Genomic DNA, 27,702 nt, shown 5'->3' with positions numbered 1-27,702 from the left:
CAGAAGAGCCTCTATGATTTCTAGAAATATTTTTGTAAAGGCTAAAACAATAAAAAGGAGAAGAAGCCAAACCTTGACACAGAGAGCTCCTTGTGATGAGAATCTGGCATGCTTTCTGCGCATGGTAAAGGGCTTGAACTCAGCATTCAGGACTGGCTTCTTGCTGGCAAACATCAGTCCGCTCCCTGCAACACACGACACTACGCTGTCACTGGCATCGTCTTTATACCTCCCAAAAAACTGAACAAAAGTCATGTTTGAACTCCTTTGAACACGGCTGTGTGTACACACTCCAGTGCTTAAACTAAATGGGTATTCCCAGCAACCAATCCCCCCCTTAACCTTTCCCTAACTGTGAGACCTCAGCAACCCATAGGCCCCAGCAACCGCAAGCCCCCAGAACCACTAGCCCTCGGCAACTACTAGCCCTTAGCAGCCCAATTATGAACGTTGAATTCATCTGCAAGTTCTCAAATTTGTCCTGGACTAATGTATGGATCTGTCAAATTGTTTCTTTTTTGTTGAATTTAAACCTTTATTTGAAGTGATGCATTCAGAAAATGTGATTCAAGTATGTGTTACAGGTTTACTTTTTTTCTCTTTAGCGTTTCTTATGACATTTTTACATGCTGAAATAGAAAAAAAAATTTAAAACAAATTTTTGTAATTTTATGTAATTGTTAAAGTACATGAACTATTACAATATACTCCAAGTAAATACTTTATTTCCATAAATAGTTGTTTAATTCTAAGTTGTAGAGGTGATGTCTTGCAATCCTGCCCTTTACTTATTTATGTTATTTTCATGCAATATTTGTAGGCTGCATCTTTGGGATCTTACTTTTCTTAAAAGGTTTTGTAGACCAGATGTAAGTACTTGTGAATAACAGTTCAAAATTCCATTCTGCATTTGATCTTTTTTTCCTATGCACAATGATTTCCTAGATTTAACATCAAAATGCAAAAATTAACAGTAAGAGCCATGCAATTACATTGGTTACCAATATTTTTAATTTCAGTGAGACAGGATGTGAACACAAGAATGTTTTGAAATAGGCAATATTTTTAATAAAACTGTTAATTTGATGGTACGTACTTGGTGAAATTGCATTATGTACCGGAAGAAATTAAAGTGAATTTAAGGAATATTTAATGCATTTTAATTAAGTTACATTATGCAGTGGGTGTTTGTATACTTTCAATATTTATATTGAACAGAGAAACTTTACAGGAATTAAATATTTTTTAGTTTAATTAATTTCAAACATTACTCTAATATATATATATATATATATATATATATATATATATATATATATATATATATATATATATATATATATATATAGATATATAGATATATATATATATAGATATATATATATATATATATATATTCATCTTTCATTTGGTTAAATTATATTTTACATATGTTTGTAAAGTCAATTTCTCTATGAGCAATTGCAATATCACAAAATTAATATGTTTAAAAATTAAACACAAAAAAAAAAAAAAGACTGTGAACTGAAAAAATCATTCTTAGTTTGAAATGCTTAGTTGGAAGTCTTAGTTCAATCCAAAAAGACTAATTGGTGAGCAGTGTAGTAAAGAATATGTATTTTAAAGCTCAATTACATCTATAACCATTAGACTGTTACAAGGTTATTGTGAGAATTAGGAGACTTTAGAGTTTATTGTCAAGAAAATATTATATTTGTGAAATATGGTTGAGAATTATGTAAAGGATATCATGTTTGTCGAGACGTATGAATTTTCCCATTGAATCATTGGTTGTTTCCAGACTACATTGTGGAGCGTATAATTTTGAAGAAATGATCATCCTAGATTTGACTGTGTCTTGACTTTGGAGTAGGAAGAGACTTTTTAGACTCTACTTTATTTGATTAAACCATTCAATGAGTCTACAGACTTGTGTGTGAAGCGTGGAAGCAAAGTCCAGGTAAGAAATTAGGAAAATTTGTATATTTTCTGGTAAATAAATTGTGTCATGCAACAGACTGCACCTATGAACCAAATGATAAACCTCAACAGTATTCGTCAGGACTACTCCAGACGGTATTTCGTGGACGACTTCAGTGCAGTGTACATGTCTTCAAGGAATGAATAGTACAAGATATTTTCGAACCAGTGTCTCAGTAAGCGTCGTAACTGTGGCTGAGCAGCAAGGTCCCAGGCATGCCATGCAATCTACTGAGAGTAACAACTTATTATTTTCCAAGATGATTTGGTGTGTTTCTGTATGTTATAGTGTAATATGTATGCTAAAAGCGTTAATTGTGTAAACTTCTAAAGTAATCTTTTGTGTTAAGTTTTATTTTGGCTTGTGGATAGCATTCATTTTAGAGTCAGTTTAATTTCACTTCTTAATTGTTTTAGTTTTATTCATTTTGTTACATGATTTCACCTCATTTAGTTAATTCAACATTTTCATTTCTTGCTTTCTATTTTGTTTCTCTCAGAGGTAACTGAGTGCTTTAGTCTCATTTTTTTTGTTGCTCTATTTTCAATGACTTAAGCTGTGGTTAATGAATTAATTATTGATTACTTTAGATGTCTCACTATAATTTGTACTAACTATATCTACATTTAAGTATTTTTTCTGATTGTTTTTGTAAATGGCAAAAAACCATGCTTGTTTTAAGTGTTTAGATACCAGTTTTAGTAGATAATATTTTGAAGTGCATTGCCAAACATTTGTATATCAAGAATCTGTGCCAACTTCTCAAAGGTTTTATAAAACGTAGTATTTTTTAACCCATTTTATACAGGCACATAAAAAAAAGAAGATAAATTATAGATAAATCAGTTACTTAGAGTGTAGTAGTACATGGTGCCTAAGCAAACCGTGGTTACTATTCAGGCATCTGGGATGTCTATTAATTGAGGATACAGGAACTTATATTTTATGTGTGACTTAGCTCGACATTACTTACTATGATATTCATTTCAATACAAATAAACCATTCTTTATCATGATACATCTCTCAGGTAAGCCATAAATGTTTTTCATGCTAGAATTTTAGTACTACTAGGTCCATGCATTTAGCTAGTAATGCAAGCAATAAAATAATGTTATAAGTTTTTAAAATAAAATGTTAGTTGGAATTTTTGTTTTGTTTTTAAATTATAAAGCTATGAAAAAAAATATTTACTTATTGTTTTAGTGCCCATTCAGGGTAAGGGCAGACATATAATAATATCACATACACTGCTTCTATTCTATTTATTATCTGTTACCACTCCGTGTTCATCCTAGCTCCATGACACCATCATCACAACTGTCTTACAGTGGCACCAACTTCATGACTACACTACAACATCTCCCCTTTCAAAGTTGTTTGTCAAATACACTGTACATACATTACATGTTCAACCTCTTGGGAGGATTTATAACTCTCCCTGATCTTGTTACTGTTGTTCTGTTAACACCAGCTGGTTTGATAGAAGTATCTTGCATTCTAGTGCACCCTACACTCCTGTCAGCTTCCATTAAACTAAATTTATATGATTGTCTATTTGCACTACCATTTTCATCATTCACTACATGGTCTTTATAAGTATTCACTTCGAAGCCTGCAAAACCATTTGTTACACCGTCTGATGTTTCCTGAGCTCTCCTGTGATGTTCTTTACTTCTTCCTTCCTTTTCTTCGCTGTTTATTGGCAATATGACTTCTTGATGTCTTTCACTTTCTTCTGTTTTTGAAGACGCTTTTATGTGTGTTTCATTTCTTCTCACTTCTCTTCCATTCTGGTTCCTTACAACGTAGGATCGTGGAGCGTCGTGTATCCTTACAACTGTAGCAGGTTCCCATTGTGCATTCTTATTTGTTTTTATCACCACCTTGTCTCCTTCTCTAAACTCGCTAGCCTGTTTCAAGGCTGTCTTATCATACTGTTGTTTGCACCGTTCTTGATTTAATATCATTTTTTTATGTGCGTCTTTTTCAACTTTGGGTTGAAGCATTTGACTTGTCACTGGTAGTAATGTTCTTATCTGGCGGCTCATTAGTAGTTGACACGGTGAAATGTTTAAGCTTGACAGTGGCGTGTTTCTGTACTCTCTTAGCAGATCTCTAAAATCTTTTTGCTGCTCCATACTTTTCTTTAGTATTTTCCTTGCTGTGTGACATCCCTTTTCTGCCAGGCTATTACTTCTGTGATAGTGCGGACTACATGTTCTCAATTCAATGTCATAGGTCCGTGCAAACCTCGCAAACGTTTGCGATAGAAAGGGCATATTGTCTGCTCTAATTACTCTTGGAATACCATGCGTGCAGAACACATCCCTCAGTTTATCACAAACATTTTCTGCTGTCTTATGATTTATTGGTATTATTTCCAGCCACTTTGAGAATATGTCAACAACAATCAAGTAGTTCTTGCCTGCATTATCCAGAATGTCCACTGAAATCTTCTCAAAAGGGAGTTGTGGAATCTCTTGTGCAATCATTGGTGATTTCTTCTTCATTGATTGATATTTCTCACATATATGGCATCCACTCACCCATCTTGTAATGTCTGAATACATGTTTTTCCAGTAGTACACAGTTTTGGCTTTGGCTATAGTCTTGTCCCTTCCATTGTGACCTTCATGCAACAGGTTCAAAATAAGATTCTTCAGTGCTTGAGGTACAATGAGTTTGTCATTGTAAAAGAGCAACTGATTGTCCACATAAATGTCATTTCTCATAGGCCATGCCCACCTAATGCACTCTGGCACTTGTTTTTTATGTTCAGGCCAACCCTTGCCATACATGTCCTTGAGAGCTGAAAGTTCATTATCTGTTTCTGTGGTCTTGATAAAGAGTTCTTTCTTTGACTCAGACATGGGTAAGTGCCTAACTAGTTCATGAACTAGTTCTTTCATTTCTGGGTCCTCTTCAGTAGGACCTAAGAGATATGACCGGGACAGTAGATCTGCAATGTACATTTGAGGTCCAGGTAAGTATTTTACCTCTATGTTGTATTTTAGTATTTTTAGCCTCAGTCTGCGTAGAACTGATGAACCTATTTTGTGTACAGGCTTGTTCATTGTGGCAACAAGTGGTTTGTGGTCCGTCATGATTGTGACTTTATACCCATACACATAATTGTGAAATTTTTTCAGGCTAAACTCAATGGCCCTCATCTCTTTCTCAGACTGTGAATAGTTTTGTTCGGCTTGTGTCATGCTTGACGATGCAAAGGCTACAGGCTGTTGGTCCTGCAGTAACACACACCCTAATCCATCCTTGCTGGCATCACATTGAATCACTATTTTTTTGCATGGTGTAAAGTTTGCCAATACTGGTGCATTGGATATCAAAGTTTTAATTTCATTAAAAGCATTTTCATGTGTAGGTAGCCACTGATAGCATACATTGTCTGATAAAAGTTGCCGCAAGGGTGCTGTTATGGTAGACATATGCGGAATGAATTGTCGAACATAGTTAAACATTCCCATACATCGTTGGAGCTCTTTTTTCGAAGCTGGAGCTTTGAGGTCGACTAATGCTCTTACTCGATCTTGGTCCATACTCATTCCTTGCTTGCTAAATTTGAAGCCTATATATGTAACTTCATTTTTTCTATACTGCACTTTCCTTGCGTTAAACTTGATATTTCTCTCTTCAGCCCTAAGAAGTACTTGTTGCAAGGCTTTATCATGCTCTTCTGCTGATTTTGCATACACAATGAGATCATCCTGATATGCCATCACATTGGGAATATCATTGAAGTTGCCTTCCATTTGTTTTTGAAAAGTTTCGCTAGCACAGATAAGGCCGAAAGGAAGTCTTATGAACTTGTATACTCCATACGGAGTTGAGAAGCTACACAAATTACTTGATTTTTCATCCAGCTCAATTTGATGATACCCATCTTTTAAGTCCAACACCGTAAAATACTCATTAAAAGCCAATGTTTCAGCAACTTCTGACATGGTTGGAATTAGATGATGTTCTGTGACAATGATTTTGTTTAGCTCTTGTGGATCTAGGCAGAACCTTAGTTCCCCATTTGGTTTCTCTACAGTTACTAACTGATTAATGCAATGTTCCAGTGTTGGATTTTCTACTCTTTCAATCACTTTTCTCTTTTCCATTGTTTCAAGAGTTCTTTTGAAAGTTGGCTTCATTGAACTGGGAATCCTGTGCGGGGGCTCATTAATTAGTTTAGCCTCTTTTCTTATCTTAATTGTGTATGTGCCAGGAAACTTACCTAAGCCTTGAAATATTTTAGAATTGTTTTTCACAAACTCTCTCGTAATGCTGTCTGTAGGCTCTGCCACAATTGACTGTACCTTCTTCACTAGTTCAAGCTGTTCACATCCTTCTAAACCTAGTAGTGGTGTTGTCTGTAAATTTACCACAACAAATTTCAAATCTACCTTTCTTCCCTTCACTTCACATTTGAGTGTGACAGTTCCTTCTGGTTTAATTGTAGATCCACCAAATGCTTCCAGTGTTATGTTTGTCTGCTTAATTTTCACTTCTGGTCTTATTTGATCTAATATCTCGCTTGGTATAGTGTTAACAGCTGCTCCTGTGTCCAGTTTAAAATTGATTTTTTTGTTTTCTACCCATACATCCTGTCTCCATTCTTTTGTTGGTTTCGCCCTCAATGAGTCAATTTCTTTTTCTTGTTTAGCCACAATTCCATACATAAATGCAATGTCTTCTTCACTATCATTATTTTTCTCACTATAATGTTCATTTGTACTAATTTCGTGGATTTGTTGTTCTGTTCGGCACATAGCCGCAAAATGATTATATTTCTGGCATGCAGAGCATTTTTTGCCATAAGCTGGACATTGTCTTGGAGGATGTTTTCTGCCACAATATGAGCAATTTGAAATGCTTTGAAGATGTTTTGGTTGTTCATAGTATCTCGCACGTTCATGTACGTGTTGTTTTTGACTGTCTTGTTGCATAGTTGTCCTAATTGTTCTTTTAGGGTTATATTTTCCTCGAGCAACGGCATCAACTGGAATTGAGGTTGTTTCTTCTCCACCAGTTTGTTTGGTCCTACCTTGGCCCTGTTGCATCTGTGTTGCTTGTTCCCGACTTCTCTCTGATGCCTGACAATGGTTGACTACTTGCTGAAGTGTTGAATCTTCTATTCTCAGGAGACTCTCCCTCAGCGTGGAACTACTTATTCCCACAATGATTCTGTCACGAATCAGGGATTCTTCGAGGTCCCCAAATGAACATGATTTAGCCAGTCTTTTCAGATCAGTGACAAAATGGTCAATTGTTTCACCTTCAGCTTGGCACCGCTGATTAAAAATGTATCGTTCAAATGCTTCATTTTTTTTGGGTGTTGTGTGTTGTTCAAATGCTTGTATCACCTTATCATACTTTGTTTTCTCTTCATTGTTAAGATTGAATGTGTTGTACAGATCAACACCTTCTTGACCTATAATGTTTAGCAACAGAGCTATTTTGATACTATCAGGTTTGTTATCGTTTCCACTGGCAATAATATAAATCTCAAAGTTTTGTTTGAAGGTTTTCCAGTGTGCTGCCACGTTTCCTGAAAGTATCAATGCAGCTGGCAAATTAACAGTTCCCGCCATGTTGAGGTTATGTGACGTTTGCAGTAGCCTGGTGTTCACTTTTTATGGATTGTTTTTTTCTTGTTCTTGTCTTATCGACATATTAATCCATGCTGTTACTTTAGGTTCACGAGTTCATTTATTTTGTTTCCTCCCGCACTTTCCATTTATTCGGCACTGTGTTATTTATTCTTCTTGATACAATGGTCTTTTACTATTGATCCTACCGACTGCGCCATGTTTTAGTGCCCATTCAGGGTAAGGGCAGACATATAATAATATCACATACACTGCTTCTATTCTATTTATTATCTGTTACCACTCCGTGTTTATCCTAGCTCCATGACACCATCATCACAACTGTCTTACAGTGGCACCAACTTCATGACTACACTACAACACTTATAATATATTTAAAATTACTCAAGGATAGTTTCTGGCCCAACAGATTGCCACTAGTAATATAATGATGGCAGCATGGAAAAACACACACTTCTGCTACCCTACAAATGTTTCTTGGCCTACTAGCAATTCCAAGCCTAACCATTGTAGGAGAATATAATATTTGTTTATACATGGAGGTAGAAACAAAATGATTCGTATTGCAATGATAATAAAATGACTTTTATTTACATTTTTAAAAGTAACTACAACTTTCATGTAAAATTTATTCCTGAATTATGATATACACTAAAACTACATACAGAAAACTATTAACAATGCACAAGAATAACCAATCATTTATACTGATTTCTTAAAATTGTATATAGTTAGATACTCTTTTTCAGATTTTGTACTAATGAACAAAACAGATAAATGTTTATCTGCACAGAACAATTAGTTATGTATATACAGCTGAAGATAGGAGATGCTGAAATGTAATGATTTAATGGGGTGTTGGGGTGGGTACTTATGGGTGAATATACCTCTGATTATGGTTTGACAACTTAACAAAATTAAGATTTTCGTTAATTACTCCATTAGTAAACAATTTTTTTTAAATAAACTTTCTGGACTACAATCACCAACCCTTATACCATTATGGAATTATCTGTGCTAAGTGGAGGAAAACCATGTCATCCGAGAACGTTTACAGTTTCTTGCTGGGAATTTTTTTGTCTTACAGTAGTGTCTCGCTTATCCGACATAGAGGGGCCAGTACAACATTGGATACGCGAAAATGTCAGATAATAGGGAGGCGTCAAGAAGAAACTTCTTAAACGTTAGGCTACATTGTATCTTGGAACATTGTACGTGCATAACAATACACATTACTGACGTCGACCCAAGTGTCTCCTCGGCTCCCTCAGGCCGTTATGCCTCGTCAACGTCCTCCCTGTGTGTCCCCAGTGGAGTGCGACGGCCAGGGACGCACCCGCGTGCGCCCTAGCATGCCAGTGAGGGTTATGTCTGTGTATATATATTTGCAAACGATCAAGGGTCTTAAATGTAAATAACTTATTTATTCATTAATGTCTCGTGTATGTCTTTGTAAATAATTCAATAACTTTCTGAAGGGTTTCGCCGTAGTATGTAATCGCAGCCTGGCGCGCCGCGGGACGGAGCTCTCTCCCACGCCGGCCGATTTTCCCCTCCCTCCCCGCCACCCGCGGGCGCCGGCCCGCGGGCGAGCGGGGAGAGGCAGTCGCGTCCTGGTCTCGAGCGGAGACAGACGTGTTCGTTGCTCCGCGAGCCGCGCACGTTGCGCTCGGGATTGAACGTTCGCTCAGTCCGCAGTCGGTCACGGCAGCTGAGCTGCCACCGCGAATCAGCTTAGCATTGTTAACTTACGAGTCATCGGGAGACGTGTCTAGCGGGCAGTTTCTACAACGCGAACGTGGTGCTACGAGTCTCTGAACTTTTCGCCGTCCACGGAACATTACGTAACGGGCCGCGTATGTACAGCGTTCCGTCTTCGGGCCCTTTCTCACTGGGTCAGCCTAGCATTAATAAACTTTACGATTCGCGCCGAAACGTATTTGAGAACCGCCCCGTCATCAGGGAGTCCGTGTCGCCGTGGTAGGGCACTTGTTCCGCGACGGTTCCGCCAGGCTGCGGCAGGACTTTATAAGCGTTAATAAAAGACGGCTCGTGAAATTCGTTAATGCCGTGTTCTGCTTGCGACAACCTACCAACATTCCTCGCAATCACTTCACTCTCCCTCCAGGTCCCGCCTTTCCCGGTCCCGGCCACGTTGGCCTGGACCCACACCTCTCCGACGAGGGCAGTACGGGCATAACAGGACATTTATTTCAACGGGAAAACGGGGACCTGAAGCCGAGGGACGTCATTTGGCGCCCAACTAGTGTGGCCGTAAGCATACGCAAGCGCACGCAAGCGCACGCAAGCGCGCAGATGCAGGACAGGACGGAAGCAGGTGCGACCGCGCGGCGTGGGAGCGGCGCGAACTCGAGACGGCGCGCCGGCGCGCCGGCGGGAGATAACGCAGCGCGGGAACGGCGCGAACACGAGACGTTTCGGCGAGAGATACCGTGGCGTGAGAGCGACGCGAACTCGAGACGTTCGGCGTAAGATAACGCGACGTGGGAGCGGTGTGAACCGGAGACGGCGGGCGACGCGACAGGGATCGGTGGCGCGACAGATAACGTGTCGTGGGAGCGCCACGAACCTGAGATCGCGACGCAGCAGGGATCTTCGGTTCAAGATAACGCCGCGAGAGGAAGACACGGACTGAATTACCGAACAGAGACACTCCCGATAAACATGGACGACTTCCAGGAAGCGTACGAGACATGGGCGGAAGCAGACTTTCCGGAGCCCGGCGAGTGCTGCGAGCACTTCGCAGATTACGAGTGCGGTTTCTGCTTTGAGTACCGGGCGTATGGTAGGACAATGTGCGGTGCGGACTCGTGCCCCGGCGGGACATCGGATGGGCGGATCTGCGGGACGTGCGGGAATCTGTGGCACAGGGAGTGTTCACAACTGGTCGCGCGAGAAGAGGAATGGACGTCCTGCTTTACGTGTGACCAGTGCCGAGCGAAACTGGGCGTGGGTGGTGCCGCAAGTGTCTCGACCGCGAAGGTCGAGTGGTCACACTGGGCGGGCGCCATCACGCTGCAGGAGTCGGCGATACTCCCAACGCCACTGCAACCGACGCCGCCGCCCCCAACTGCCGTAGGGGCTCACGAGGAGCCTACGCGGTGCGAACCGGCTGTGCTGACACAACCGCTCTGCACACACAAGGGCGTGCCGCGACCACTGTCACGTGGGCCACCTTTGACGCGACGCCGCCGCCATCTGCCGCGCGCGACGCGAAAGGTGCCAAGCCCCTTCGGACCGTCATGTGGGCCACCTTTGACGCGACGCCGCCGCCATCTGCCGCGTGCGACGCGGAAGGTGCCACGCCCCTTCGGACTATCACGTGGGCCGCCTTTGACGCGACGCCGCCGCCTGCTGCCGCGCGCGACGCGAAAGGTGCCACGCCCCTTCGGACTATCAAGTGGGCCACCTTTGACGCGACGCCGCCGCCTGTTGCTGCGGGCGACGCGAAAGGTGCCACGCCCCTTCGGACTGTCAAGTGTGCCACCTTTGACGCGACGCCGCCGCCTGATGCTGCGGGCGACGCGAAAGGTGCCACGCCCCCTCGAAGTTACAAGTGTGCCACCTTTGACGCGACGCCGCCGCCTGATGCTGCGGGCGACGCGAAAGGTGCCACGCCCCCTCGAAGTTACAAGTGTGCCACCTTTGACGCGACGCCGCCGCCTGATGCTGCGGGCGACGCGAAAGGTGCCACGCCCCCTCGGAGTGTCAAGTGTGCCACCTTTGACGCGACGCCGCCGCCTGTTGCTGCGGGCGACGCGAAAGGTGCCACGCCCCCTCGGACTGTCACGTGGGCCACCTTTGACGCGACGCCGCCTCCAGCTGCTGCGGGCGACGCGAAAGGTGCCACGCCCCCTCGGACTGTCAAGTGTGCCACCTTTGACGCGACGCCGCCGCCTGATGCTGCGGGCGACGCGAAAGGTGCCACGCCCCCTCGAAGTGTCAAGTGTGCCACCTTTGACGTGACGCCGCCGCCCACTGCCGCGCGCGACGCGAAAGGTGCCACGCCCCTTCGGACTGTCACGTGGGCCACCGTTGACGCGACGCCGCCGACTGCTGCCGCGTGCGACGCGAAAGGTGCCACGCCCCCCCGGACTGTCAAGTGGGCCACCTTTGACGCGACGCCGCCGCCTGTTGCTGCGGGCGACGCGAAAGGTGCCACGCCCCTTCAACCTGTCACGTGGGCCGCCTTTGACGCGACGCCGCCGCCAGCTGCTGCGGGCGACGCGAAAGGTGCCACACCCCCTCGGACTGTCACGGGGGCTACCGTTGACGCGACGCCGCCGCCAGCTGCCGCGTGCGACGCGGAAGGTGCCACGCCCCTTCGGACTGTCATGCGGGCCGCCTTTGACGCGACGCCGCCGCTTGCTGCCGCGCGCGACGCAAAAGGTGCCACGCCCCTTCGGACCATCACGTGGGCACCTTTGACGCGACGCCGCCGCCCACTGCCGCGCGCGACGCGAAAGGTGCCACGCCCCTTCCATCTGTCACGAGGGTCCCGGACTCAGCAGGTCAGTTCTCCAGTGCCACGGCCTGGTGCTTCATGTCCATTTAATAAATGAGAGGCGTTGACGGACATAACGGCCTCGTCGGAGGGGGGGCATTTGACGTCGACCCAAGTGTCTCCTCGGCTCCCTCAGGCCGTTATGCCTCGTCAACGTCCTCCCTGTGTGTCCCCAGTGGAGTGCGACGGCCAGGGACGCACCCGCGTGCGCCCTAGCATGCCAGTGAGGGTTATGTCTGTGTATATATATTTGCAAACGATCAAGGGTCTTAAATGTAAATAACTTATTTATTCATTAATGTCTCGTGTATGTCTTTGTAAATAATTCAATAACTTTCTGAAGGGTTTCGCCGTAGTATGTAATCGCAGCCTGGCGCGCCGCGGGACGGAGCTCTCTCCCACGCCGGCCGATTTTCCCCTCCCTCCCCGCCACCCGCGGGCGCCGGCCCGCGGGCGAGCGGGGAGAGGCAGTCGCGTCCTGGTCTCGAGCGGAGACAGACGTGTTCGTTGCTCCGCGAGCCGCGCACGTTGCGCTCGGGATTGAACGTTCGCTCAGTCCGCAGTCGGTCACGGCAGCTGAGCTGCCACCGCGAATCAGCTTAGCATTGTTAACTTACGAGTCATCGGGAGACGTGTCTAGCGGGCAGTTTCTACAACGCGAACGTGGTGCTACGAGTCTCTGAACTTTTCGCCGTCCACGGAACATTACGTAACGGGCCGCGTATGTACAGCGTTCCGTCTTCGGGCCCTTTCTCACTGGGTCAGCCTAGCATTAATAAACTTTACGATTCGCGCCGAAACGTATTTGAGAACCGCCCCGTCATCAGGGAGTCCGTGTCGCCGTGGTAGGGCACTTGTTCCGCGACGGTTCCGCCAGGCTGCGGCAGGACTTTATAAGCGTTAATAAAAGACGGCTCGTGAAATTCGTTAATGCCGTGTTCTGCTTGCGACAACCTACCAACATTCCTCGCAATCACTTCACTCTCCCTCCAGGTCCCGCCTTTCCCGGTCCCGGCCACGTTGGCCTGGACCCACACCTCTCCGACGAGGGCAGTACGGGCATAACAGGACATTTATTTCAACGGGAAAACGGGGACCTGAAGCCGAGGGACGTCATTACTATCTTACATGGTAATCATGTCCTATGAGTACAACAAAACCATAAAAAAAATATTGAAAAAATACAATTACACTTACAGAATTATTGTCTAAAGTTACAAGTGCATATGTTACACTTAAAGTTCAGTCCTGTGAAGATTTAAAAGGAACTTTTTATTGTAGTCTGTTTTTCTGATGAGTGCCGTTTATTCGCTGCTAAATCTCGCCACCTTTGCAGCATTATTACGTCACTTCCTGCAGCTTTTTCTTGTTGCTTAATGTATTGAACTGCAATCTCTAGAGCACTAACTCCGTCTTTATGTGAAATTCTGTGAGACTCAACAGTCTGTGTTAGATCATTTCCAATTTCGTTATCACAGTTGACAACTGATCATCAGCCTCCATCCATCCAACTTTCGATTTCTTGCAAGATGCATCCTCACATCTAGGAATACAATGCACTAAGGTAGAATGGTTTCTTCGGCTTAATCTGTGCTTTCTGTGTCCATACTTTCATCATTATGGAACAGTTTTTTCCATTATTTGGGAATTGTTTGAGCCTTTACATGAACCCAGGCTCCTGCAACCCAATAAGAAACATCCTTCACATTAACACATTTCCATTTGTAAACCATGTCTCACCCTTCATCGATTTCTTGTATCACTGTAGACAGTAGCTTCCTGCTATAGTTCTTTTTACACGCTTTATATTAGCTTCACCTGTATGTTTGTTTGTTTGTTTGTTTGTATGTTTGTAACCGACTCCTTTGGGTGCGATTTTGACCCACTTTAAAGGGCCAGATTTAATTCAAACTTTGTAGATTTATCGAGGGACCGATAACAATACACCAATTTGATAAGATTATTCCATTATTCAATTTGCATAATAAGATTTTTGTCAATTTATATAATTTCACAATATTTAGTTAACTTTGTTTATATCGCGCCAAAGACAAACTGAAAAAAAAAGAGTTCGCACATTGTAAAGAAAACCATTACGCTCATGTGCGAACTTTTTTTTCTTTTAGTTTGTCTTTGGCGCGATATAAAAAAAGCCTACTAAATATTGTGACATTTAATTAATTGAAAAGTGAGAGTGGTTTATGATTATTGTGAACAATATACTTTCTTGAAGAGAATATTATCTATATTTGTAAAAATATGAAGAAAAAAAAAACACCTGAAATAAGGGCTTTAAATGTTGTTTTTTTTTCGTTAAATAGAGAAAAACAATTACGTCTTTGTTTCATTTTATCAATAAACCAAGAGTGAAATATTATTATAAAACAACATTGTCTGTAAATATTTCACGAAACATGGAAAAATTGAGGCTTGATTTTGCTGTGAAACCAACAGCAGATGGGAAATCAAACACCATATTGTTACAAACGTGACATTGGCCGGGACACGTGCAGGTGCAGAGCTGGCTGGCGACTGCTGCAATATGATATGTGCCGCGCGCGCCTGGAAGATAACAAGGATTGTCGCTTTCCCCCCTCCTTCCCAACACTCCCCGCATGGTGCCCTGCCTTTGACACGTAACTGACACCGCACAGCTGGGAGTTACGCGAGCCGCCGACAGTTGTTTCAAGAGATTTCTACCGTCGTGAGAGTGCAGAATGACGCGACTGGCCCCGGCTGCTGTCGTGAGTTCTGGAATTGCGCCGGGGCCTATATATATGCCCGAGGACGCCAGCCAGGGGGGTCAGTGGAGTTCAGAGAGTTCAGGTGGGAGCCTTCCTGCAGCGGAGCTTCCAGGGCGATAGTGCCGCGGGTGCGGCAGAGTGGTGAAGTCCTTGGACGAAGTTTCCAGGGCAGAGAGTCAGTGGAGTTCAGAGTGAAGTCGGGAGTTTTCCCGCGGCGGAGTTTCCGGGCGATACAGTGGCGAAGTCCTTGGACGAAGGTTCCAGGGCGAAGAGTTCAGTTCCGGGCGATAGCGTTGCGGGCGCGGCGGAGTTCCGAGCGAAGTTGCGAGCGAGGAGTCGAGCGGATCCTTGGCGAAGGGGAATGGAATCAGCACATAACAAAAACAAAACTAAATGAAGTTACATTAATATTTCAATAAAGCAAGCAAAATTACCAAGATCTAAGTTTGTATGTATGTAAGTCCACATGTACATGTACCTATTCTGAATGCTAGGAATGAAGAGACATAATTCTCTTAATAACAAATGAACATATTTACATACCTCATTTACAAAACTACAATACCTTTGAAAGTATTCTCTGGATATGAATAAATCCTTTCTATACCGTTAACTAGCATCAATAACCTCGTGGCATAACAGGGTTCAACAATCCACTGCAACAGAAGATTCTACTTCCGGAAGCTGCCGTTGCCCTAGTTCTCCATGGGTCTGCAGTCCTGTGCTTGCAATGAGACACAGGACCTATAACGTCGACTCTTCGTTTAACACTTTGGCGCCTCTTGATGTGACTTAACGCCTGTCAAAGCTCAGTTCTCACACGTCTGCGACACAGTCTCTTCATTAATAAATGTGACAAAAAAATGTACCAGTATAGTCCTTGCACTCCAATCGTAGTCTGTGATTCTTCAGGTAACAAATCATGCTTCTTCACTCACGAATAACTCAGTGATAGCATGATTATAATACTTTCGCTATAGTTCTACAACACTCAAACTACTTTATTAACTTAAAATAAAGTCATGGACTTCTCAGGTCACTACCTTAAAAATTATTCGAGAATCCATATATTCCGAGTCTGATACAATTAGGTTTATTTTCTTCAGTATGACGACAAACTCCAATAACTTGAAACATTCTAATCTAAAATTCTAAAACCAAAAAACTTTATTTTGCAAACTCCCTACACTAGTTTCACCACTAGAAAGTAATAATTTCAAGAAAAAAAAATTTCCAAAGCTGTTTGTATTACAAAGTTTGACTTGAAAATATAAATCCATAAACTAAATAGTTATTACAAGTATCATATGACCAGAAATGCCAAGACAAAAAATAAATTAATGAGCACATTTATCTTATAATATAAGGGATTCCCTTATAAGGTTAACAGCTGTTATTTACCTTGAACCACCAAATCTTAACAAGTTCTGAATATAAGGAAACATAATAAATCTTTATATAAATGTCTGAATAAGTTGTATCGTAGAGGTCTGGGTTGATACAAAAGGTTACCGATTTACAAAAATACTTATTTTTTGGTAACAATTTGTGGTGAATGCTGAAATTGGTCCTACTTGTAAGATTTTTTAATAGGCTTTCAAATTACATTGAACTTGATAAGGGTTGCTTTATTAAAAAATACCAAAAAATGTGATGGAAAATTTCAAATTTAATTTTCTCGATAAGTGACAATTCTAAAAATATGTATAAGATATTTCACAAACATTGATTGGTTACAACATTCTCATTTCATTAATTAACTATCATTGTACGATCATTATGGGTCTATGAGATATGAGGCATAAAATATGAATAAGTTGTATCGTAGAGGTCTGGGTTGATACAAAAGGTTACCAATTTACAAAAATACTTATTTTTTGGTAACAATTTGTGGTAGAATGCTGAAATTGGTCCTACTTGTAAGATTTTTTAATAGGCTTTCAAATTACATTGAACTTGATAAGGGTTGCTTTATTAAAAAATACCAAAAAATTTGATGGAAAATTTCAAATTTAATTTTCTCGATAAGTGACAATTCTAAAAATATGTATAAGATATTTCACAAACATTGATTGGTTACAACAATCTCATTTCATTAATTAACTATCATTGTACGATCATTATGGGTCTATGAGATATGAGGCATAAAATATGACATGAGGTGACAGCAAGAAATTTAGTTGCACCACTATTTTTGTTAAATTATTTCATTTTTTACATACTCTGACATGTATATTGATGTTTAAAGTACTTGCATATTAAGTCATTAACTGGCAGTATGTACATAAAACAATGGTAGCAGGATAATCTGAGACTGTATTCATCTCACTAGGCTCGACTGGCTACGGCACACATTTATGTAATAAACAAAGAAATTAGAAAAATAATCTTTTCATCATAATACAACCGTGTATGATATAATTTTGCATGTCAAAACACATTTATCACTGTATACACTAAGTCCTTAAATAATGGACACTCGTTTACCAGACACTTGCTATAGAAAACAATATATTTTGTTGCCTTTAATTTGGTTAACGACTGCCAAACTCATAACTGCGGATATTTCCGCATCGCAACTTACAAACAGGTGGGGGTTGCTACTACTTGAACAGCATGTATATACACTCGTATCCTAGCACTGCACTGTGTACACACGTAAATAATTCTCATATGCTTGCATGATGATTATCGAAGGAAGGCATACATTTTTAAAAGCGTATCTGCATACATATTCTCCAGCACCTATAAAAAAGGAGGGTAATTGTGGTGCTAATATTTACGATGCGCATGGCAAAGCCAACGACAGCCAACTCACCTTACACTGGCCGTGCGTCACGTTACGACCACGGAATCTGTGGTCATTCACCGACTTACCGGGCGGTGACGTACACAAGCCAAAATATTTCAAACAGTTTTGCAGCTAGCCTTTAGTTCTTTAGTTACAAGCGCACTGTGCATTCGCAGTGTTTTTACCCAAAATAAATAGAGATTAAGTTCTTATTGTTAGTTGCATTTAGTGTAATCTTAATATGTATGCATATTATTCTATGTAGCTTATTGTTTTTCAGATTGCGATTAAAATTAAATGTTGTGCAATAATAGCTAAGCAACAGACCGACTCTGCTGCCAAGAAAAGCAGGCGTTCTGTCACAATTACTATGCAATTAGATGTGGTACAGGGATAAGAGTTGCTCCAAAGGGGTTCAGACATTGTGAGTGTGCTGATAACTGTTAGTAGCTCCAAAGTGCGCAGGGGTGTCACAGACACTCGCAGCCTACCAAGAAAATTACTGCAAGGGAAAAAAATAGCACTAAACACAAACTGCAAGTGGTAAGTGTTTTGAATTTTGCAAACATGATTTTTTTAAGATTAAACTCATGCCATCAATTTTTGGGACATGTAGAACTCTTAACAAAAGAGCACAATTGTTTAAGCTTGATTCCTTCATAGTGTGTGGTGTCATTCATGTACTACTGTACGTAGTATATACTCACCATATAAATGAAAAAAGAACATAATAAATCCACCTCCAGCTTTGGAAAGAAGAAAGGTTTGCTGTGAATTTTCCGCCTCCACTGTCTGAACAATCAATATCACATGAGCTCTCTCCCTTCGTATTTTTCTTTTTCTCACCCTTATTTGACAAAGTCAAAAAAATAATTTGTTTACAACCTTCAAGCTTGCTTTATCCAGGATGACGAGGTTTCAATTTTTTGGCTAAGCTGCAATTTTTCATCCTGCCATGCCAACTGGCAAGTCACAAGCTGGTTTGCATTATAATCAGAATTTTACTATGAATTGATAGTCTAATAATAAAAGCTTGATTACTTAAATGCCCTACTTTTATAACAAAATTTTAGCAAAAAAAATGTCCATTGAGCAATAAAACAGGATATGTACATACATAAAATTTAATTATTTATCTAGCAGTGGTTAGTTGTATTAAAAAATTGTTTCAGGCAAAAGTTTTAGATCATATTTATAAGGTTTACAAACAATTTGAATGGATTTAATACTGTAGTTACTAAGGGAGTTATTATTTTTGTCCTTCAACCGCTGTTATTTTCCACCCCTTGCACGAATAGTTGGTCATATAACAATTAATTCAGACGAAAATTGTACATAATAATTTATGGTTTTACAATAAGTCAGAATGGATTTGTGTACATGGTACAGAATATATGATTTTTTTTTTAAATTCTACCTCTGTTTTTTAATCCAATTTCGGCAATGGTTCGTTTTATTATTAATTGTTTTAGATAAAAAAATACAATTTACAAATAACTTTAACTGATTTAATAGTAAGCTTACTAAGGGAGTTATGAATTTTTTTGTCCGCCAACCCTTGTTTTTTCCAGCCCTTGCATTAATGGTCGGTTGTATCAAAAATGTATTTAGACAAAAGTTTTTTGTTATTACCCTCATGAGTTATAATGTGTTCAAACAGATGTGATATTAATCATATTATGGGAGTTATAGTTATACAAAATACCTTCCCCATTTATACCCCTTCGTTCTGATATTGCCCAATAACGAACACGACCAAGACTTTCCATGATTATATTTTATGAATCAGTTTGGATGTGATTTGTGAAAAATTAAGGCAGTTATTATGTTCCTAAAAATGTGATATATAAAATATATATAGTGTTAGGAACATGAGCAGGGCCGCGGTGCACGCAGGTTCGGGGCTGGCTGGCGGCCCCACAAGGCCACTGACGTCACGTGGCCGCCGCGTGAGACATGCCACGCGCGTCTGGCGGATTACAAGGGTCGTCGCTTCCCCCCTCCTCTCCGCTCCCCACGCGGCGCCCTGCCTCAGCACCGTTACCTGGCACCAATTAGGAATCCCATGGGCCATCGCATGAACGGCCAATGCATTTCTCGACGTTTCGGGTGTCGGGTCGGCCTGTGATGAACAGGCCTGTCACGTCAATCTTTCTCGACATTTTCAGGCGTCGGATCAGCGTGGAATGACACGACTGGCCCCAGGCGCAAGGCCCTACATAAGACCGGGACGCTGGCCTCCCCGACAGTTTTCCAGGGCGATAGTGCCACGGGTGCGGCAGAGTTCCTGGCCGAGGAGTCCCTCTGCGAGCGAGTTTCTTGGCGATAGTTGAGTGGCGAGAGTGCCACGGGTGCGGTGACAGTCCTGTGAAGTTCCGCGCGAAGCGTCGAGTGGATCCTTGGCGAAGGGAAATGCGACGGCGGCATCGGAGTCCCGCGACGGAGATCCACGAGGAGTGCTGCGGCAAGAGTTACGCCAGAGGTGCGGCCCAGCGAGGTGTGCGGTGTGTAAAAACCGAGTGACTGGGGAAGCAACATTTTTAAGTGTAATTGATTATTGTTAGCGATGTATTGGTAATTAATAAAACTGTGTAGTAAAAACTTTAATTGGGCTATCCATTTACAAACCCAGTAGTTTTCCCACAACAAGTATTGTTTTAATAATCGTAACAATATATAAAACTTTTAAGTAGACAATGGTTTTAGGGTCTATGGACTCCATGGAAAAAAATCTATATAAAATTTTCCTGGAAGTCACACCATGATAATGGCTACAATAGGTAGTATTTCTTCAAAATCTACCTAAAAAGATTCTCAACAGGAATTTACCCTGTTGATTCATAAAAATACTCAGTAACAAATTTAAACCCAATATCTTTAAAGAGGTATAAGGAAAGAAGACAGCAGCTCTAATGCCAGCACAATCATTTTTTGAGGCTCATAACTTGACCAGCAGTGTTTCAACAACCAAAGAAGAGTCACTAGTGCTTTCACATATGCATCTATCGACCTCCATTGCAGAGGAAGCACCTCTTACTGTAGATGAACTTTCAGGTCCCGTGACTCCAATTAAAACTGCTTCAACGTCTGGAAGTGTGTCTACAAGTCGATCATATAATTGGTATTTTTACAGACAAATTGAACATTATTTCTTCCCCTATTTGTCCAGAAGAAAGAAAAAATGTTCCATGAGTTAAAGTAAGGTTTTATGAATAATTACTTACAACAGATGAGGTTTGCAAAGATTCAAAACTGCGGAATATGAGAAGCCAAATAAGAAGGAAATGGAGCAGGGAAGGTAAAAAAGGTGGATACAAAATAACATGCACAAAAAATGCTGAGTAAACATTTAGAGTTAGGTAAAAATGACTGCCCTGTCAAAAAAACATCTGTCTACCTAAAAGCATAGATCTGTGGTGTCCGGTAATTCTGGAAGGGACACATTAGATAATGGTTTTTTATTGAAATTGTTTGTAACTATTTTATTTAAACTTTATTTTAAATAGCAAATAATTATTGGATTAGTTATAAGATATAATGCATTGTGATTTGTTTGAGATGGCACACAAGCAGTTGACCCGCTGATGCATAGAAAGGATTTGTACGCTGTGGACGGTAGTGCTGACGTCAAAATGCATCAGCGGCCAAGTACATAGACCTGTGGACATTACTCAGTGTACTGTACAAACTATGCGTGAGTCTGTGTGTGTGGAACTGCGACATAGGGAAGTTTTGGGAGAGCCCCGTGCCCTGTGATCGAGGACTCGGAGCGTGCCGGGCTTGGGACTTGCCGTGACACGGGGCCGGAGGCACACTTTTGGTCATGCTTGCAAACTCTGTAGATGTTTGGCCTGCTGCTGGCCGGTGGCTTCATGAATATGTTCTGTACTATTTGAACTTGGAAGTACAAGTGCAGATGTAATTAATAGCATAAAGTTCTTTCCTGGGGTACATATCCCTTAAATTCGGCTACGAGATAGTGCACTGCTCGGCACTCAAATACCCACCTGTCCAGCTGCAAGGAATTGGTCATAGAGGCAGCAGGACACCACAGATCAGCTTCAGATGATAGTTCTGAAGCTCAAAGCCGAATCAGAGGAAGAAAATTAAGACTCTCTGCTTACTCTCCTTCAAGATTCTGTCCCTTAGTTTCTTATACACAACCTGAATGGAAGAAAATTATTCCAGGAACATTCTTATTGGTAGGTTTTGTTGGTGGTCCATGACTTGTCACTAATAACAGCATGTGAGTTCTGTTCTGAGTATTGATGAAGAGGTGAAGTTTGTGGTCTGGGGTATCATCATCGTAAAAGACTGTCCACTGAATTCGTCCCAAAAGAAACTGATAAATGCACTTTTAACTTTAAGCCGTTCAAAGCTATTCTATCTACTCCACTTATACAAAAAAAAAAATGAACTTAAACTTGTGTATATCTTTTCTGGCTCTATTGATGTGTATGAAAAATGACTATTTTCTGTCAATTATTTAACTGTTTTATAATTGAAGACACTCTTTTATCTGCTACATTTGTTTTATGTTCAGTAATTTTTTTACAGAACAGCTAGGTCTACCTAAAATAGTATATTATAGACTGTATTTACATTTACCCCAGGATTATACTCAAAATGGGGCAGTTGTAAATGATGTGCTACGAAGTAGTCAGACACAGTGTTACTAAAACTAGTTTTTTTCCTAAATGCCCCCACTCTAACACCATATTGTTAAATGACCATAAAATTCTTTATTTAAATTTGTTCCAAATGCTGTTGGGTAATTTTAAATTGCTGGGGTAATTATAAATACAGTTTTGTAGGCTCTTCACCAAAAATAATGTTTATTTAGAATTAACATAACAGAAAACACATGACACATAATTCCTTATACACTGTGTTTTTAAACAATTTTTAAAAAATTAGTAATGAAACAGATATAAAGTATAAATTTCATTTAAAATTACCCCACCTGACCCTGTATACATAAGGAACCATACACAAAACAACCCTATACTTATTGAGAATAAAGGAACAATGATGTGACCACTTGCTCACCTGCAATACAGAGTAGGTATCTGATTATTTATGACTGGCGAGTTGTGGCTACTCAAAGATAAATCACTCTGGGTCTGTTATTATGGTCACTCTTGAAAATAGCATTATGACACACTGTTATTTATCTTAGGAAATAACTTGGCAATCATTAATCAATCTCCTAGCAGTGCATATTGCCACAGGAACTATCGGTGCATTATTATGACGGTCACTCTTAATCAAACAATGTGCTCCACAGGCTGTGGCTCATCCGTGCTGTCCATGGTGATGCCCATGACCAGTCCTCCTGGTATCCTTGTTCACGATGTGGCCGCAGGAGCGACTCGTTGCGGCTGGAACCCGCTCAGCACTAGGTCCACTCAGCGAGCACTACTCACTGGTCGTCAACTCATTCTGTGAGTTGTGGTGATGCAAATGAGTGCATCTTCTTCCAGCTCCAAACCCGCTCGCCACTCGCTGGGTAGTGGATGCAGCAAGTAGTACTCATGCAGATGCCTACTTGGTCTGCGACTCGAGGTGTGACAGGCGTCTGCGACTCATATGGCAGGCCTCACGCGCAGCTCCTCTCCTGGCGTACGTCACAGCTCGCCCATTGGTCTTGGCTCACTCCTTGATTACACCTTCACCCGAACCCTTCCTCTGGTGCATGTACCCCTCTGCAACTCGCTGACTCGCTCGGCAGCCCCAGCCTATGGGACTCAAACCAGCAACTCCCTTGGAGTTACAGTGCTGACGTAATACGTGGAAACGGACCAGCATGACAGCTAACTGACGTAATGTAGTGCGTACGCATGCAGCAGCCTCCGCGACTTAGCTCTCCTGGTGTCCCTCGTTGACTTGTCGATGGTGGTAAAGTAAAGCCAGTCGTGCACCGAGCCCTATATATACCCCTGGCGCGGATGTTCCATTCCTGGTCGAGTGTAGCAGAATGTTCTTTACTAGCCTGTGGACACATTCACAGGCCCCAACTCAGGCTCAACCGCATCATCACATAAGCGTCCATTGAGCCCCAGCAAGGTTTTTAAATTAAAGGTGCCAGGGAAAACAGTAACAGCCACGCACACCATTACAATTGTATGAAAATTTAAAAATAGAAAGAGTCCAACCATGTATAAAAAATTAATTAATATGTGATAGGAAATCATGTGAAGAGGAAAATAACAAACACAATTTAATATAAGGTGAGTAATAAGTGTCTCGTTTTTACACCAAAGCAATGAGCGTAGTTTGGTTGTGATTATAGTAGTGATGGAAAGTGATGGTTTGTGTTCACAAACAATATTGAATGAAATTAATGATTGAATGACAAATGTTTAAGGTGTTGATTTAACATGTACAAGAATGTTAGTGATTGTAAATTATTGTTGCTACAAAGCAAGGAAAGGTACGAGGTGTTTCATTTGTGACAGGTGAAACGGTTGTTATATTTCATTAGGTGAATCATTAAACTGTACAGGTAATGCATACCTGCCAACCTATGAAAATCTGAATTAGGAAGATTATTAACACAAATAAAATTACCGATTTCGACAAAAAAATTACCTATATGGCTACAATGCAGACTTGTACTGCTAAAATACAACTAAATTACACAAATCACCCACTATCAAATAAGCTATAGATACATTAAAAAAATATTTGTGTGTTGTTACCTGTTCACTGTGATACTTGAAGATCAGCACAATATTTCACACAAGAATACAACTCACAGAATCTATCTTGGCTTCCGATAAGAATTTTGCCAGAAAATTAATACAACACAGTCAAACAATATGGATTATAAGAAGAAGAAAAATAATAAATAAATGCTTAGCTAATTTGGAGCACTGGAGCACTGTGGCTTTAAAGAAGCAACTGTTGCCTTCTTTGCTCTCTTTAAGAACTCAGAACTAAAATTTTGTTCATAACACAAATTTGATTTTCTTGTCTTCAATATTGAAAGGGATTCTAAAGTGTCAATGGACATGGAGGATCTGCACTGTGTTCGGTTCTTTTTCACCAAACTGAAAATCCTTTCACATTCCGCATTGCTGTGTGGAATGGAAAGTATTGACAGCATTATTCTACAAATTTTATCATATTTCAAAATACCATCAACTCCACGAATTTTGGCTAACTTAGCCCACTTCCAATCTTCACTCTCTTCCATGTCAACAATGCCCGAAATATCATCAATCTGAAGAGCTGAGAATTGTTTTGTCACTTTATCCATAGCTGCATCTCTTGATTCGCCTTCTTGAACAGGAAGAATAATAGGAAACAAATCCACAAAATAGTCAACGGATGAAAAGCTGTAATCCTGAATATTTTTCATTCTTGCCACTTCTGCATTCTTCAACACTACATTTCTGATGGGGAATTTATTAACAATGTAGTCACAAGCTGTAACAAAGTAGTTCCTAACAGCTGCAAAGAAAAGCTGTTTTTCCTTTTCATCAAGTGTTTGTGCAATTCTAGATGCTTGACATCCAATAACTAAATCCACGTCATCTTTTTGATTCTGGACACTATGGTAGTCAAGTTCAAGTAATGAGCAACTATTTACAGTTCTTGGTTTTACAAAGTTTGAAATCAATTCTCTTAAAAATTCAAACAACAGTTCTCTTAAAATGTGAATATGAGGTGGTGATGATTGAAGAATGACATTCAGTTTTTCAAATGATGGAACAACACTTAGGAGAAATGCACACAGTGCTTTATTGAGATCAGAAGAAAGAAACATAAATAGTTTTTCTTCTCGATTCATAAAAGGACTTTCATTCTTCAGAATAGGAACATCATTTTTTGCAAAAGGTGAAGCAACTTTTTTGTGGCTGGTAAAGGAAACAGAACTTGGTTTCCTTTTCTTCTCTGTCTCTTTATCTAGGCCTTGATGGGCTCCACTTGAGCTTGCACAGGATGACTGTTGAAGCTTAGGAATTTTGTAAGAGGTTAGACACACAGATTGTTTCTGATTTAATACCTCTGCCTTAAAAAAGCTAAGTAATGGTTGCCATTGCTCAAAAACCCTCAACAAACTTCTTCTAAGACAAAGCCATCTTGAACACACATGTTTAAGAATTTTCTTGGCTTCTGTATCGTGCAGATCTTGAAACTTGTGTAACCTTTCTTTTCTCTTGGAACTCTTCTCCAAATAATAAAAAATGTCTACAAGAATGTCATCAACTTTTACTGGCAGAGAAGATGCAGCTTTTTCTGCAGCTAAGTTTATTAGATGACAAACACAGCCAATCTCAATAAGCCCAGGGTGTTTTTCCTTCAACACTGCTGCAACACCATTTTTATGCCCTATCATAACAGCTGCATTGTCTGAGCAAAATGCAATGCAGTGTTCAATGGGAATACCATTACATTCAAATTGGGAAAGCACTAAATTACCAATATTCCGTCCGGTGCAGTCACCTTCCAGAACAGGAATGGAAAGAACAACATTTACAATTTTATACTGTGCTTCATCATAAAACGTAACTACAATGGGATACAACTTAAAACTAGTATCGTTGCTACCATCAGCTGCGACTGAAAACGGCCCACTTTTTAAGTACTGCACTACTCCGGATTTTGCATCCGAAGCCATCTCTTTCATAATAGCAGAAGTTTTGGTACGCCCACATCCATATTTCTTGGCAATTTCCGAGTCTGGAAACATTTTTTTGACAAGCGCACCTGCATGATCTGCGGCCGCTAGAGGAATGTTATGCTCTATCAAAAACGAAGTAAATAAACACTCAGCTCGCGTAATGTCTAGATCTGCACCCCCAGATTTAACAAAGAAACTTGAAAGTTTGTGATTATCTTCTTGGCATTTCACGTCGGATAAATGCTTCGCACTTTTGATGTGCACGCTGATGTCACTTTTACCGCCATGGGATATGTTGATGTCGCATCTGCATATCTTACAAAAGCCAAACCTTTCCCCTTTGTCAGAATTTAAAATGCATGGAAACTCTGCACTATACGTATCACGGAATGTCTAGTAATAATATTGTTTTTTCTTACTCATGTTTGAAAACATAATGCAGACGGTTTGTGCTTCATAACCTGTCACAAACGTCTAAACGAGGCAACGGCAATATACTGTAACAAAGTAAACAAATTCGTAAACAGTTGTTTCACGTTGCACTCGATGACCACAGCGTATTTTGCCAGTTTAAATGTATTTGAAATTCAAATTTTAATACGTAATAGCAGCTCGTAAATTATAAATCAAAATCACCTGTCTTAACTAACCATTGAACGAACAAGCGACGACGTACTCTCTGTGGAACTGTGTAAACGAGAAAAAAAAAACAATTGATAGTCATGAGCACAACACGCGATACATTGATTGACATGAATGTTGAATCGATTTGGAAGACACCGACTTTTTTTACCGCGAAGCTATTTTAATTACAAAAATAGGAAGAATTCAGACAATTTCGGATAATCGTAAAGAGCAATTATAATTCGGAAGACTTCCGGAAAAATCGGAAAGGTTGGCAGGTATGGGTAATGTAAAAAGTCCCAATTTTCATGGTAGGTTAGACTTTTACTATAAAGTAATGACAACATTGCAAAATGTTAGATGAGGGTAGGTAAACAAAAAAATAATAATTTAGAAGTTTACAACACGATTTAGTACGGAAAATTAAGTCATTAACAAGGTGGTGCTGAAGTAGTTACGTCTGTATGTTCTTATGGTACAAGAGCAGGCTAAGGGCTTTTTGAATGGGAAATATTCAAATGCTTGTTTAGGTCAAAAATTTTCTGAAGGAAAATACATAATGGTATGGATTTGGATATGTTATGGGTGGGAAAGCAGATTCGAAAAGGATGTAGCATTCAAAGACCCCTGCAATCCTCAAATTTGCAGAGTATTTTGAGATATATTTTTTCACTAATGCAGTATATCATCTGATTAGAAAGCCTCAAGGTCAGATGGTTCAATGACAATGCGCCACAAGGAAGGGGGAAATGAGGGGAGGGGATAGTGAGGACCTCGCTAATCTGACAAGGT

At 40.9% G+C, this 27,702-nt stretch overlaps 1 protein-coding gene across 1 annotated transcript in view; it reads right to left on the bottom strand.

Moving 5' to 3' along the window:
* The window catches only part of LOC134527322 (sphingomyelin phosphodiesterase 5-like), a 112,118-nt gene that overhangs the window by 71,623 nt on the left and 12,793 nt on the right, over positions 1 to 27,702 (bottom strand). Inside the window, exon 2 of the mRNA XM_063359891.1 lies at positions 73 to 185. Coding sequence (XP_063215961.1) covers positions 73 to 185 — 113 coding nt within the window. The remainder of the gene's footprint in view (positions 1 to 72; positions 186 to 27,702) is intronic.

Source organism: Bacillus rossius, chromosome 1, assembly GCF_032445375.1.
Source record: "Bacillus rossius redtenbacheri isolate Brsri chromosome 1, Brsri_v3, whole genome shotgun sequence".
In the NCBI taxonomy this organism is placed as follows: Eukaryota; Metazoa; Arthropoda; class Insecta; order Phasmatodea; family Bacillidae; genus Bacillus; species Bacillus rossius.
The sequence above is the reverse complement of the archived record's forward strand: the minus strand, read 5'-3'. Positions and strand labels throughout refer to the sequence as shown.